This window comes from Arabidopsis thaliana, chromosome 4, assembly GCF_000001735.4.
Source record: "Arabidopsis thaliana chromosome 4, partial sequence".
Lineage (NCBI taxonomy): Eukaryota > Viridiplantae > Streptophyta > Magnoliopsida > Brassicales > Brassicaceae > Arabidopsis > Arabidopsis thaliana.
In genome coordinates this window covers 15555457-15569848 of record NC_003075.7, presented here as the reverse complement: position 1 = coordinate 15569848, position 14392 = coordinate 15555457, and the positions used below count along the sequence as shown (strand labels likewise).

General features: G+C 40.9%; 4 protein-coding genes and 4 pseudogenes across 8 annotated transcripts; 5 read left to right on the top strand and 3 right to left on the bottom strand.

The window, feature by feature from the left end:
• Nucleotides 1–284: 284 nt before the first annotated feature.
• Nucleotides 285–1585, bottom strand: AT4G32240 (uncharacterized protein). The gene is made up of 4 exons (NM_119376.4): nt 1432–1585; nt 1174–1348; nt 1013–1062; nt 285–928 (listed from the first exon to the last, which is right to left on the bottom strand). Exons 2-4 carry the CDS (start codon nt 1277–1279, stop codon nt 833–835), a joined length of 252 nt encoding a protein of 83 aa, NP_567890.1. The 5' UTR covers nt 1280–1348; nt 1432–1585; the 3' UTR covers nt 285–832.
• A 1292-nt stretch (nt 1586–2877) lies between these two features.
• On the top strand, nt 2878–4554 carry AT4G32230 (uncharacterized protein; the record flags this gene model as incomplete). Its single annotated transcript, NM_119375.1, has 5 exons — nt 2878–2992; nt 3324–3506; nt 3603–3697; nt 4109–4230; nt 4401–4554. 5 exons carry the CDS (start codon nt 2878–2880, stop codon nt 4552–4554), a joined length of 669 nt encoding a protein of 222 aa, NP_194950.1.
• A 294-nt stretch (nt 4555–4848) lies between these two features.
• AT4G32220 lies at nt 4849–6541 on the top strand (annotated as a pseudogene; the record flags this gene model as incomplete). Its single annotated transcript has 1 exon — nt 4849–6541.
• Nucleotides 6542–7000: 459 nt separating this feature from the next.
• Nucleotides 7001–7258, bottom strand: AT4G32215 (annotated as a pseudogene; the record flags this gene model as incomplete). The annotated part of the gene is made up of 1 exon: nt 7001–7258.
• Nucleotides 7259–7595: 337 nt separating this feature from the next.
• Nucleotides 7596–10231, top strand: AT4G32212 (annotated as a pseudogene). The gene is made up of 2 exons: nt 7596–7619; nt 7756–10231.
• AT4G32208 (heat shock protein 70 (Hsp 70) family protein) lies at nt 10199–11344 on the top strand (the record flags this gene model as incomplete). Its single annotated transcript, NM_001125621.2, has 2 exons — nt 10199–10304; nt 10741–11344. The coding sequence occupies 2 exons, from the start codon at nt 10199–10201 to the stop codon at nt 11094–11096; spliced, it is 462 nt and encodes a 153-aa protein (NP_001119093.1). The 3' UTR covers nt 11097–11344.
• A 337-nt stretch (nt 11345–11681) lies between these two features.
• On the top strand, nt 11682–13452 carry SDH3-2 (succinate dehydrogenase 3-2). The gene is made up of 4 exons (NM_119373.3): nt 11682–11882; nt 12357–12433; nt 12523–12595; nt 12701–13452. The coding sequence occupies exons 1-4, from the start codon at nt 11808–11810 to the stop codon at nt 13115–13117; spliced, it is 642 nt and encodes a 213-aa protein (NP_194948.2). The 5' UTR covers nt 11682–11807; the 3' UTR covers nt 13118–13452.
• Nucleotides 13453–13689: 237 nt separating this feature from the next.
• AT4G32205 lies at nt 13690–14354 on the bottom strand (annotated as a pseudogene; the record flags this gene model as incomplete). Its single annotated transcript has 2 exons — nt 13690–13919; nt 13999–14354.
• Between the last annotated feature and the right edge of the window lie 38 nt (nt 14355–14392).

The window sequence follows — 14392 nt, the reverse complement described above, 5'->3', positions numbered from 1 at the left end:
TTTTGATGTCCATGGCATTTCCTCAACTTAAAGCAAGAGGAGAAGACCCATTATTGAACAGTCAACAAGAGCACAGAGAACCCAAATTCGAACTACAAGTAGGGAACAAGGGAGTTAGCAAAGATACAGATGACCTTCATTAATCTTAAAAAGTATCAGCTTGAGAACATAGGCCACAATGAGAATGAAGAGAGGGACTAAAGAGGCCCCATGCTCTGTCTGGTGTCAGCGCTACATGGTCCAGGACAAGTATGGACTTCCCCACCCCCCGGAGACAGAAAACCAGCGTGTAATTCTGATCAGGAAACTGAATCCAGAAAGGTGTTCCTCCTTCAGGCATTTGGACCACAGAACGGCATGAGCTACTAGGTAAGCTTAAGCTTGCTCTTCCAGTTTCGTGCAATACGAACATAGCCTGGATCAATACGACTTCTTCTTTTAATACTACTTGAGCCACAACCATCTGAAGAACTTGATGAATACAGAGACAACCGATGCCACAAAATGTAACTAATACAAAAGCCCTAGGTACCTGCAGTAACAGAAAAGATAATATATTCCAAGCAAAGACAGTGTGTTTTGCAGTAGTCTCCAGCACTTTGATGCAGATGGTACTTTGAGACAGTATGTGAGGAAAAGATTTTGGTGATCAATTGTTTTCAACATTAACTGATTTAACACAAATCTTTCATTGGCGACATCATAGAATAGCGATTAGGGTATGAATTTGATCACAAGTGTCTAAACATAGATAATAAGATTATGACATGAAACATGACACAACTAGATACATGAAAGGATTAAAAGTTTCTCTCCACCAGATTGGAATTCGTCAATGAGTTCTTGTTTGATTGCCAACAGGTCCTTTGTGCATACCCTCCAAATAATTTTTCAGTTTCTCCCAACTTTGCAACGTAGATTCCCAATCCTGGAACATGGAAAAGGCAAACAATTCAAAGTCTTTACTTCTTAAAATCTAAATGAGCTCAATGTAATCCAAAAAGGATTTTACCTCAAGGTTTTCCCTAAACTCTTCGTTGTCAATAGGAAAAAAATACTCAGCTGGAACAAAAAAAAAAAAACCCAATTCTTAACAACAACAACAACAACAGGAACAACATCAAAAGGCTAAAGAAAAAAAGGAGAGAAAAGAAATCAATGTTCGTGACATACAGGCTTTGTATCCTCCATAACCTGCTGAACCTGTGCCTAGCCATTTGCACACCATCAAACCCTTTTCCGGCAATCCTGCTGCTGCCTCAACCAATGAAGAGGACATGGTGGAGAAAGTTCTATCTTTAGATTGGCCAGACCTCTTAGTGCTATAGGATCTCGTTCCGCGGCCAAACTGTAAACATCCATCAAAAATAAATCAATCACTGGAAAGAACAAGACCAGGAAACATTCATATGATTCATGTCTTCGGCTCACCTTCGCGCACACGGATCCGAGGTTCCTTCATATCATCATCGTCATCATCGTCTTGCTCCTCCAGCCGAAAATTAGGGCTTTTTTGCTCCTTCCCTCTTTTAATAATATTTCGATCGATTGGGAATTTTTATTATTTTTGTACTACTGAACGAACCCATTCAATAACTTTGCTAGGTGACCGGCCCAAGCCCATACGTTTATACTATTGTTCTTTTCTTTTTCTCTGTTTTGTGCAAAATATTTATATCATTCTTACGAAAATTGATATGAGGTACACATTTTTAATTTTTTTCATATCATTTTACTTTTAGTTTTTCAAATTTTAAAAACCAAATCGTTTCTCTATTTTTTATTATTATTATTTTATTGCTCTAATTTTTGTTTGGTGAGTATCAAAATAATTGAATGTTCTTCGAATTATTTAATAAGCTTTATTGAAATAATGAACTTTCCTAAAGAATAAAATTAATTTTGTAAACAATTAATAAATAATCTGTGTTGCTATGAATGAATTACAGCTTGGACGCGGATGAAGATCGTATATGGCTGGTAGATGTTAAGATTTATTATTAAGGAGGAGCAAGAAGAGTGAAGGCACTGCGTCATTTGCTGTTTTTACTGTGCTATTTTCTATGATAATTATGTTTGATAGAAGAATTTGATATTTTTTTATTTATTTCTTGTCAATAAACCTTAAACATATTAACTGAAAATTCTACGATTTTTTAATTAATCATAGTTTATTTGCTTTCTACATTGTTATATTAATAAGATTATATATATATATATAAATGAATTCAAATTAAATATTTTTCCTTTTTCTTTTGTCATTGTAGATTTTATTAAAAACATGTTGGTGGAATTACATAAAATTAGAATATTTTTTTATTTGTTTATTTCATTAATATTGTTGACAAAAATAGTTAATTAAGTAATTTTATAAGTTTCTATCTTAAATTAATGTCAGATTCAGCAGTTACCATTTGAATTCTAAATTATTCAACGAGATTCCACAAAAAATCACAAAAACAAATAGTGAGATTCAGCGGTTACCATTTACACAAATTGTTGAATTCATTAAAGTTAGAGTCACCGTGTTTAGTACTTGGTTCATTAATTATATAGTTCTATAGAGGATCATGAAAGTTATGTATAATCTAATGCATATATGTAATTAGTGAAAACACCAAAAAAAACAGAAAATATGGTTTAGAGGGATTGACATGGCATAAAAAGCAATGTTGGATCGCTGAATTATTTTTTCTTGGTTCGGTAGGACTCGGTCCAATGTTGGATTTGCGAATCGCTGAAATAAAGAGTTTTGGTTCGGTGGGACTTGGTATTGGTTGGGCTAATTCAGCGTGAATAAAAAGGCCCAAACGTATTTAAATATTGGGCCGGGTCTGTGGGAAAAAGGCCCAAACGTAAACCGAATCGTAGATTGAAATGACCGGTCTAGTTTCAGTCTTGTTCGCGAGCGTCGAGAGAAATCGAGAGGAAACCCTAATTTGGCGAGTGGAGGAGCAAGATGATGAGGAACATTGGATCTGCGTGTGCGAAGGTAATAGGAAATATCGGAATTGATTCTCATGTTTCAACGGAGGTTTTGTTGCGTCTCTTATCTTCCTCAAAATATCCTCAGGAACCTTCCATATCGTAAAAACAACACAATGTAATTAGTGAAACAACAACTAGAAATAGAATCATGTACATTTATGAATCTTAAAGAAACAGAACGTACCGCAAAAGCTGACCGGAGAGTTCTATCGTCGAAACCCAATAAAAGGTCTCTAACACTCGAGTAGGCTCCAAGACATGGATCGTTTAAACACTTCCCCACATTAAAGATTGCGTAAACCCTAAGTTTCTCGTTTCTATCGATGATTAATAAGAAACGTTGATCTGTGTTGCGATGGATGAATTACAGCTTGGACGCGGAGGGAGATCGTATACGGCTGGTAGATGTGAAGATTCATCACTGATGAGGAGCAAGAAGAGTGAAGGCACTGCGTCATTTGCTGTTTTTACTGTGCTAATGGCTGGCTTTGCGGGACATTTTTGGTACAGAGGAAAAGGTTAATTTTTCGTTTACAAAATTAGAAGATCACGGTTGCTGTTTGTATCTTCTTCCTCTCACAATCCTTTGTTTTATATATACACATATATGCCAGCTACTCTAGAACGCTTAGCCCTCTCCAGAGCTATTGATGAAAAGAGTAAAAAGATTCGTCTTCTTAAACGAGAAGTGGAGGCGATCGAACTAAAGGTAAGAACACTCTTCGTTTACTAGCCCATTAGTAATTCTCCTTTGAAACTGTACATTTTAGCTTTTGGGTAACACAAATCTTTGACGATGAAGACAAATTTTGGAAAACAAAATGTAATTCGTTTCTCTTCGTCTCAGGTTCGCTGAATATGTGATGAGATCAAGGAGATCAAGATCAGTTTGAAGTCAGAATATATATATATCTTTGTTATCTCGTTGTGTACAATTAATTCTCTATAACCAAGTATGGTTTTAAGTTTTGTTACTTAAAAAAGTGATAATAATTATCATTACGTGTTGGCTGCTCCACATCTTACATGCTTGTGAATGGTTAAAAAAAATGATCACTTTGTACTGAACCTCGCTTTACTGTCATCTGGCTCCAAAGGGTTTCTCATTCTCAATCTTAAGCCCTCTAACTTTCTTCCCATTGATAACGACAAGGCCATCCTCGGGGATGTTGGGATCCCATTATTGCACAGACAACAGGTGACAACAAGAGCACATAGAACTCGAATTCGAACTACAATTAGGTAACAAGTGAGTTAGCAAAGATACAGATCATAACCCAATATTCGAATTACAAGCTTTTGGTGATCAATTCTGTTGGTGCAGGAATTAGCACCTCCGACAATACCAATTTAAACCAAGGAATAACGTGAATAAAATCGAGAATTCGATTGAACCGGGGAATCCCGGCTAGCCCGTTAATGGGCCTAAGTCATGAGCTCGTCAGAAGATTTGGGTCGACAATCGAGATCGCCATAGGCGGCTTCTCAGGTCGTGTAAAGGGAAAACTTCCATTTAAGGAGGATCTCATGAAGAATGGAAGTAATGAAGATTTAGACCTAGGATAATTAGAAGTTTATCATATTTTGATACGTTCAACCCATTGTATAAATAGGGGGGGTCAAAGTCCCCAAGGATCATCTTTAACCGAATACAAGAGACTACAATTATAGAGCAAACCCCAGCTTTTTATTCAAGCAACTTTGTTCTCTCCCTTTGATTATTTGTGAGCTAAGAGAGGAGTGAATTTGTCTAAATCCCTTAGTACAAATTCATTGTTTGATTACAGAATCAACAATTGGCGCGCCAGGTAGGGGGGAATATAAACAAATTTTCTCTACCCTCCTTTAATCAAAGCAAGCATGGTTCAAATCGTCATCGACCCCATCATTCCTCCAGTCAACGATGATGGGACGGAATCAAGTCTCCTCCACGGAGGAGATCCACCATCTACCGTCGAAGTAGCGGCCAAAACGACCGTGAATCAACCAACACACGGGGAGACCCCTATCGACTCACCATCTTTCTCATTGGAGGACATCAAAGCCATCCTCACAACCGTGACGAAAGATCTCTCTGAATCAGTCATGGAGACTAATCGCCGACTCGACGAGCTGCCAAAAGGAAGGCGGCTGGGGTCAGACCGCGCCAAAGCCGTCCAAGACGAGGTCGAGCGGCTCCTAAAAGCCGGCCTGATTAAAGAAGTACAATATCCAGAATGGCTGGCCAACCCAGTCGTGGTCAAAAAGAAGAATGGTAAGTGGAGAGTCTGCGTGGATTACACCGACCTAAACAGGGCTTGCCCTAAAGACAGTTATCCACTGCCACACATAGATCGCCTAGTCGAGGCAACGTCTGGAAATCAGCTTTTATCTTTCATGGATGCCTTCTCGGGGTACAATCAACGAAAAACCTATCTTCTATACCAGTAAAGCCCTGAATGACGCCGAGACCAGATATCCGACCTTAGAAAAGCTGGCGTTGGCGGTGATAACGGCAGCTCGGAAACTCCGACCTTATTTCCAATCACATTCCATAGTGTTCACTGATCAGCCACTACGCACAGTGCTCCACAGCCCAAACCAGTCTAGACGAATTGCGAAATGGGCAATCGAACTGAGTGAATACGACGTGGAATATCGCTCTCGCCCGAGCCTCAAATCTCAGGTCCTAGCGGACTTCATGACTGAACTATCCCCGGATGTGATTGACGTTATCCCGGACGAAAACTGGATACTCTACTCGGACGGCTCCTCATCATTACAAGGCTCCAGCCTCGGAATTCTACTTCAGTCACCAACCAGAGAAATCCTTGAACAGTCACTTCGGCTCCAGTTTAAGGCATCGAATAACGAAGCAGAATACGAAGCACTTCTCGCAGGACTTCGACTCGCTAAGGGGCTCGGAGCCAAACAGATCAAAGCTTTCAGTGACTCTCAACTCGTAGTCAGTCGGTTCAGCGGGGAATTCGAAGCTAAGAACGAAAGAATGCGGGCTCATCTTTCAATGGTCCACGTCCAAGGACTTCCCAGAATGGCATTGTAGATTGGTTCCGATCTTCAGAAAGAGATCAGCGATCTTCAGATCGCATTGGTTGCTGTAAAAGAGCACGGGAAGAGGGAGTGCAACAGGTTGCGGAATGACCGAGCTGCTAAAGTCGCCCGTACTACAAAGAAAGCCCAAGCTCGTCTTGATAGAGTGAAGGCTTATCTCAAGGAGCAAGAGGACCTCGTCGGGCCAAAGGTGGATGCTGAGAATCAAGCCAGAGGCGCTGAGGAGATAGTGGGCATCCTTATGCAGAGAGGTGCGAAGATTGCGGCATCTGAACTCAGCGGCCTTAAGGAGTTAACCAAAAGGGCGACCGACGAAGTTAATGCCTTGAACGTTATCGAGCTCGGGGACGATGATCTGAACATGTCCCCAGATCAGCTCGGTTTTTCGAGGCAAACCTCCCAAGTTGCTCCAGTGGCGGACCAGCACGGCTCAAATGTCGACCTCGTTAGCGGAAGTGATATTCGACGTGTAAGCGTTGAAGAAACGAACCAGACGACCTGAATAGGTCGTCTTTGTAATCTATTTTGAAATATTGATCGTGGACCCAATTTTCGGGGCGATCTCAAAACTCTTATTTAACCGTGAACCCACTTTCGGGGCGGTTTTTAATTTTTACTTCTACGTCAGGGTCGACCTCGCGTCGTATGAGCGTCCGTTCTCGGGGAGGAAAAGGATGTGGACGGAGTTTCCTGGTAGATTTTTTTTAAATAGATAGGGTAAAGATATGTCGATCCCGATTAGATTCTCATAGCTTTTTCTTTTGTTGCAGATCGATACAGGCCTAGTCCGGATTTTCCCGTCGAGTTCGAAGGAGTTTTAGAGGCGATCTTCCGAGCTCGTCGTCGTACCTGGAAAGACGTCACGAGGTCGCGCGTCAACAGGATAATGGGGAAGGTCAGGAAATCCTTCATTAGCTTTTAAACATGCCACCTCCCCCAGCTCCCATCGAAGAGGAAAGACAGCCTTTAGACGGAGAGGCGGCTGCGTCAAATCCTCCCGTTAGTGCTGGCCCTTCCGGTGGCGAACTGGTTTGAAGTTTGGATCCTTATTGAGCTTATGACAGGTTACCTCCGGGGCGATTCCTGTCATATCCTTCGTAGACCAAGCAAAAGATGACGACCTCGATTTCAGGAAGGCGATCAGCTCTTCCTTTATCTCTCCTTCTAGCTCGCTTCCGATACCGACCGTCCGAGATGGATCCGACTCGTCGATGTTGACCTGGATAATTGTTATAGGAAAACTGAAGTCAAGCTATAGCGTTCAGGGGTTAATCTGGCGAGCTGGAAATATGAAGTCAGGGATGTTTAGCAAAGCACGTGTTGTGAGCTGGCGAGCTGGATATGTGAAGTCAGGGATGTTAAGCAAAGCACGTGTTGTGAGCTGGCGAGCTGGCAATGCAAATGGACGTTAACGGCGATCGTTATTAACGTGGTTAACGTTTACTTTCTTTACCTTTTTGTATAAGAGCAACATGTTATGCTCATGCTTTCATTATCGAATAATCTGGTTGTAATCTCTCTCTAGAGACTTCTAGATTTCCCTCATCGTTTTACCGGAGCTCTCGTCGAGTCTCTTGTAGGTGAGAAGTTGATATCGCGTCTCTTTACGAACGTTGTATCAAGTGTGTTAATCGGAGTACTCTATTTTCATCTCTCTGTTCTATTGATTTCAAACTCTGTTTATTCATTTCTGGTTTACGTTAACACTGGTATCAGAGCCAAGCGTTTCCTCGGAATCAATGGCAGAAACTCGTTCGCAGATGTTTTATCGGGAGGTTTCAGCTATTCACGAAACTATGTATCCGTCATTGAAAGTGGTTTGTGGTCACAAATCTGATGTGCGTTCCGGCAAAGCGGCGACGACGAATCAGCAATTTGGTGTTCAATCCTCACCGTGCATCGGAGAATCAATGTTGGATACGAGAGCTTACAACATTGGAAGATCCTCACAGCTGATATCTACAGCTCCGATCGTCACTCCTGACACCAGCAAAGAGAGAGTCGGTATGTCGAACAAATATTTTCCATTGGAAGAGAGATCTGATTTTGCGAGACTTGAGCATCTCAGATTTAATGGTGATAGAATTACAGAATGGTTGTTCCAGATTGAACAATTTTTCTTAATTGATCGTACTCCGGAGGAATTGAAAGTTGGCTTCGCTTCACTCCATTTCGATGACACTGCTGCGACTTTGCACCAATCAATTGTACAATCGATGTGGTGGAAGCATGTTAGGCATGATTGGTGGAGTTACAAACTGTTGTTGCAAGTGAGATATGATGAGCATGTTAATGACTCGATTGCAAAACTGACACAGTTGCAGGAGACTGAAGGAATAGAGGAGTATCATGCTCGATTTGAGTTGATTAGCACTAGATTGAACTTCGCTGAAGATTACTTGGTTAGTGTTTACTTGGCAGGTTTGAGAACTGATACTCAACTGAATGTTAGGATGTTTGGACCTCAGACAATTCAACAATGTTTAATGTTGGGAAGATTATATGAGATGGCTCACCCAAAGAGTGTGCTTATCAGAAAAAAGAGTGATGATTATCAGAAAGAAGCTCAACATGTTTCAAGTAATGCTGCAGGAACTTCTATGATTAATGATGGTAATTGCATGATAGGTAATGATGGAGATCGATTCCTTAGTGGTTCAGACTTGGTAGAGAATGCGGTTGCGACGGTGAAGAAATATTTGGTTGAAATTGATGATGCTATGTCTAGTGATGATGATCAAAATTCGGATGCTGGGGACGTCTTTGGATTCAACATAGAAGAGTGTGAAACAGATTCATGGATTGAACATAAGCCGTTGATTCAAGATCAAGCCGCGTTTCACTCCATAGACATAGAAGGTGTCTCACAACTTCAGAAGGTTCGTTCAAACCTTAAGGATTTTGATAAAGTTGATGCAACAATGAATCAAATGCTGTCATCAATTGGATTTGTTGTTGATGAATTACACTCTAGTTGTGGAAGTGCTACCGTCCATGTCCAGAAGAAGCCTAGTAAGTCTCTCAAATCCTGGAAGTTCAAATTTAAAACCAGCTCACAAGACCAAGGGGATCATGAATCACTTCCAATAGGGTTACATATCAGATTCAAGTCCTGGAAATTTAAGTTCGTGAATAGAAATTTACAAATGATGAGAGAACATGGATATACAACACACTTTCAGCTAATGTCTGATAAGAGAGAACATCAAGAGATGTTCATTGTGGCCAGGATTGTTGATGTGAGATGTTTGCTTAGCATGATACTTGGGATAACAGAGAGTGATGCAGGTCATGGAGAACAATTTGTGTATGACCGGATTACAATGGTAAAGAGGCTGCTGTTGCAAACCAGTTTAGTCATTCAAGAAGTGATGAGAAACAAAAAGATCAAGTTTACCAAACGGTGGTGGTTCAAGTATAAATTTGGGGAAGAGGGTTTCACGAGACTGAATTCTTTCAATTTGCGTATGACTTATCATTTTGCGGTTTGGCATTGTTGGAAGAGCAAGACCATGGTGCATGTTGAAATGAGTGGTGATCACTGGTCTTGGATGGTCTTAGTCATGAAATCTACAACATCTAGCTTTTTGTCACTTCTCTATGATCGAAGAATGGGAGATCCAAGCAGACATGAAACGGGTCGGGAGATTGTGTCACTTCAGGGTCAAATTCACACTGGTTCTCCTATGATTCAGTGCATAAAGATGAGCTTCAGCATTCTCCTTCTTCAGGGTCTGTTTCAGAGTTTGACAATGAAGATGCTCACATATATGCACTTGTTTGGTAGCAAAAGTTGTGTTTCAACTTTGGGAGTGAGGAAATTAGGCAAAGATTGGTGGTTTAAATACAAGACAGATGCAAGGGCTACAGATTTACTGACAAATCCGTAGAAAGAGTAACTACGAATTAGACAACAGAGGATGATGAAGTTGTCACAAGCTTGGCGATTCAAGGTTTAGGACTTGGTAAAAGGAAAGCTATGATTCATGTTGATTTATGTGGAAGAGGCTACATGGAGTTACTCTATAAACTGGCAAATATGTTTCCATGAACCTTGAGGTCAAGGTTCTCTGAAGAGGGGAGATTTGTTATAGGAAAACTGAAGTCAAGCTATAGCGTTCAGGGGTCAAGCTGGCGAGCTGGAAATGTGAAGTCAGGGATGTTAAGCAAAGCACGTGTTGTGAGCTGGCGATCTGGAAATGTGAAGTCAGGGATGTTAAGCAAAGCACGTGTTGTGAGCTGGCGAGCTGGCAATGCAAATGGACGTTAACGGCGATCGTTATTAACGTGGTTAACGTTTACTTTCTTTACCTTTTTGTATAAGAGCAACATGTTATGCTCATGCTTTCATTATCGAATAATCTGGTTGTAATCTCTCTCTAGAGACTTCTAGATTTCCCTCATCGTTTTACCGGAGCTCTCGTCGAGTCTCTTGTAGGTGAGAAGTTGATATCGCGTCTCTTTACGAACGTTGTATCAAGTGTGTTAATCGGAGTACTCTATTTTCATCTCTCTGTTCTATTGATTTCAAACTCTGTTTATTCATTTCTGGTTTACGTTAACAATAATCCTGCAACTTGGCGCCTTCATTGATTCGCGAGCTGGTCGCTCCGACGGCGCAGCTCGCTCTTCGTCCTTTAATTGCTATATCCTTCTTTCGCTGCTTCTTCTCGATCACGTAACATGTCCGTGAGACCTAAGATGGTGAGAGAAGCAGAGTTGCATGCTCAGAAAGACAAAGAAAAGAATTGATCGACACCAAGAACACAGCTGACACAACAATTTACAGCATAGAGAAGAGTCTTGGTGAATACAGAGAGAAGATCCCAAGTGAAATCGCCAAGGAGATTGAAGATGCTGTGGCAGATCTAAGGAGCGCTTCCTCTGGGGATGATCTCAACGAGATCAAGGCCAAGATTGAGGCGGCAAACAAAGCTGTTTCTAAGATTGGGGAGCACATGTCTGGTGGTTCTGGTGGAGGCTCTGCACCAGGAGGAGGATCTGAGGGAGGCAGTGATCAAGCTCCAGAGGCAGAGTACGAGGAAGTGAAAAAGTGAGGAGATTTGGTAAATTCTTGCCACTTGGGTTTTAAGAGATGAGGTTTAGATCATGGTGGGTTCTATGTCCAAGGAACTTTTGCCTTTTAGAACAACGAGCAGTGGATATGTTTCTGGAATAAGCTTTTGTCAGGGAACTAAACTTAATGTTTCTCTGCTAAAAAACCTTTGTTATGTAATGTGATGGTTAAAGAGAAGAAGTTTTCAAAATTTTGTCACTTTATACTTTATAGTTTATTTTCATTGGATTGGATATTATCTTTCTTTAAGCTTATAAGTTTTCAAAGAAGCGGTCACAAAACTAGCCCGAGAAGAAGCTACCACAAAACTAGCGATGTAAGAACCAACGACGACACAGCTGGCTAGCTCATTGTTTGGTTCTTATTCTTTGGAACCCACCACCACGCCAAAACTTATACGGAACAACTACAACCACTACAGTGGTTCCGAAGTTTTTATCACTTGACTTGTTTGTAGCACTCACCGGAGAGACCCGCTAAAGGAGCCAGAGGTTTCAATAATCTCATTGTGAAACGTGCGGATAACTTTCGTTGGGGAATTTGTAATTTACGCAATTACCCTCTAATTTATTTTAATTTTTATGAAATAATTAGGGCTGATTTAATCGAGATCCCATTTCTTTTGTTGGCTTACTTCTCTCGAATTTACGCAGGAAGATCATTAGCAGAGAATTCTCATCTGATTCAGTCCATGGCTGCCACGGCTCTTTTCCGATCGATTCGTCGACGCGACGTCGTCTCCGCGCCTCTTTCCGTTTACAAATCCGTATGTTTTTCACTCTCGTTGATTGCGTCTTTTTGGTGGTATTATTGATAGATCGAGAAATTTTTTGTGATTCGTTTAGTTTCGTCTTTCGACTTCATGATTTACCCATCTGAGCTCTGCTTCGCTTCGCCGGAAATTTTCAGGAAATGATATATATATATATCCATTTGCGGATTTTGGTGTGTTATGTGTTTAATCGTTTCATTTAAACAAAAATTTGAGATGAGATTGTTGTGTAAGTAGACACATATCTGTCGAAATTAACCTTAAGAATTTGTTTCCTTTTGATTGATTGAGAAAGCTTGTAGTTGAGTATAGTGCTAAAAGGTTGGGATGAAGAAGAGAGTTTAGCTTCATATCACTGTTGTAGTTTGAGTGCCTAACAATCATTAGAGGTTATGGTCGTTTTGTTTATTGCATATGCGTAGAGAAATTGTTGGTTTTGACTGCTCTTGAAACGTTCTTGTTTTGCAGCTTGCTGGTAATGCTCAACCTTCCTGGGGTAGTTCATACATTGGTCAGAACTATGCAAGTTTCTCCAGAGCTTTCGGGTAGGTTTGTGTTTGTTTCTTGTGCTTTTTATACCTATTAGAATTACTCTGTGGATGTCATTTCGACTACGTGTTGTTTTCTTTTATAGGTCAAAACCTGTTGTGAATGACATTCTTGGTACTGGTTTGGGCACTAACAATGCCATTAGAGAGGAGAGAGAGGTAAAATGACTTTGTCTACATTTTGTTTGATTTTTGCTTTTGTAATGTTTAAGAGCAGCTTAACTTATCCTTTTTGCCTGGTGATCCTTGTCTCGATTTTTCCAGAAGTCAAAATCTACTGAAGCTGCAATTGTTGGTGCTCAATTGACTCGATCTTTCCGTGCTCTTGATGTGGGAACATCGAAACGATTGTTTTCTACAATCTCAGGGGATATAAAGACAACACAGGAGGAACCAAAAATCAAAAGCTTTCGCCCTTTATCTCCTCACCTTTCTGTTTACCAGCCTCAGATGAACTCCATGCTATCGATTTTCAACAGAATCTCAGGGGTTTACTTGACCGGTGTCACTTTCGCTGGCTACCTTCTCTACCTGAAGATGGGTATGATCTGCCTCACCTACCCGAGTTTCTACCAAGTCCTTTACCATACACAACAGCAACTTCCAGTCATCACCTCGGTTACTGCATTAGCCGCTATTTATCATACTATCAAGAGTACTCACTCACTCTTGACCCATTAAAAACCTTTACCAAAGCTCTTTCGATGAAGCCGCCAAAGTCTCCAGTAAGAGTTTCTTTGAGATGATTAATAAGGAGACAAGAAAACATTTGTTAAACTCTGTCTTGAAAAGGTAAAGATTTAGCACCTGTTTCTTTGGATTCGAGGCTTTTTTGGGGGTATGTTTGTTGCTTTTCTTTGTTCTCAGACCTTTTTTGAATGATGTAATAAATGTTTACCAAAGTTCTGTTGCTACGTTACTCTTTTTGCTACAAGTTTTCTTCATGAAATTTGTCAACTTCAATTTCAGGAAAAGATGAGTTAAAATATTGTTTTATTTGCAGTGATGATGTTTTAATTTTTAATGCAATTTCTATCAATAACTTTAATCAGGCTAATTTTTGCGTTTGTTAAAAAAATTAAAAAATTTAAAACTCTATGCGAGTCCTCCAAATCGAAAATGACTTGGGACCGGAGCTCTTATCTCTATAACTCCTGCGATTCCTATTCCAACTACGAACACAGAATCTCCTCTTCTCTATATAAGTAACACTTTTGCAATCACAATCTCTTCGATTCTCCTTGTACACTTTTGCGATCTGGCATGGGCCACTAGTTGCAGACCAGCTCTCTCCCAATCCTCCGAACGAATCTCCAATGCCCTAATCGTTTGTTCGACCTCATCCAGACGAGTGACGACCCTTCTCCTTTTCTTCTTCAGCTTAGCAATCAGAGTTTCGAGCTCTTCGAGACGAAAGTCCACTCCGTTTCTTGGTTCGAAAGTACTGCAGCTCGCGGCATTGATCCTGATGCAGAAATCCGACCTGAGAAATCAAAGCAACGAAGTTCTTAAAAAAAAAAAAACATCCCGATATCGAAAACACAAACCAAAGCAATCCTTACTTGGTTAACGAAGTTCTGACACTCCGTGGTATCAGCATCAGTAGCAGCCGGCCCAAGGTAGAATAGAGAAGGCGTCCTGGGAATGAAGTTCCCATCAGCAATGATTGTTGGATTCTTCTCCTTTGAGACGGCAGCAGCATCTCGATCACAGTCCTCACAATACGACAAAAGAACGTCCGGCATCGGAGCCAGAAGCTGAAAACCATTCTTAAGCCAATGGCGAGGATGAGACTCCAGCATAGCCATTTTTCGAGCGATGTCAGATCTTCGTTCATCATAGTACCTCAGCATCTCGCGGTATTCCTTATGCCTAGACTCGACACATGACAAGAAACCCTCGGCTTCACGTCTTTCCTCCGAGCTCGCCTGGAATAGGAGAGTCCAGGGAACTCGA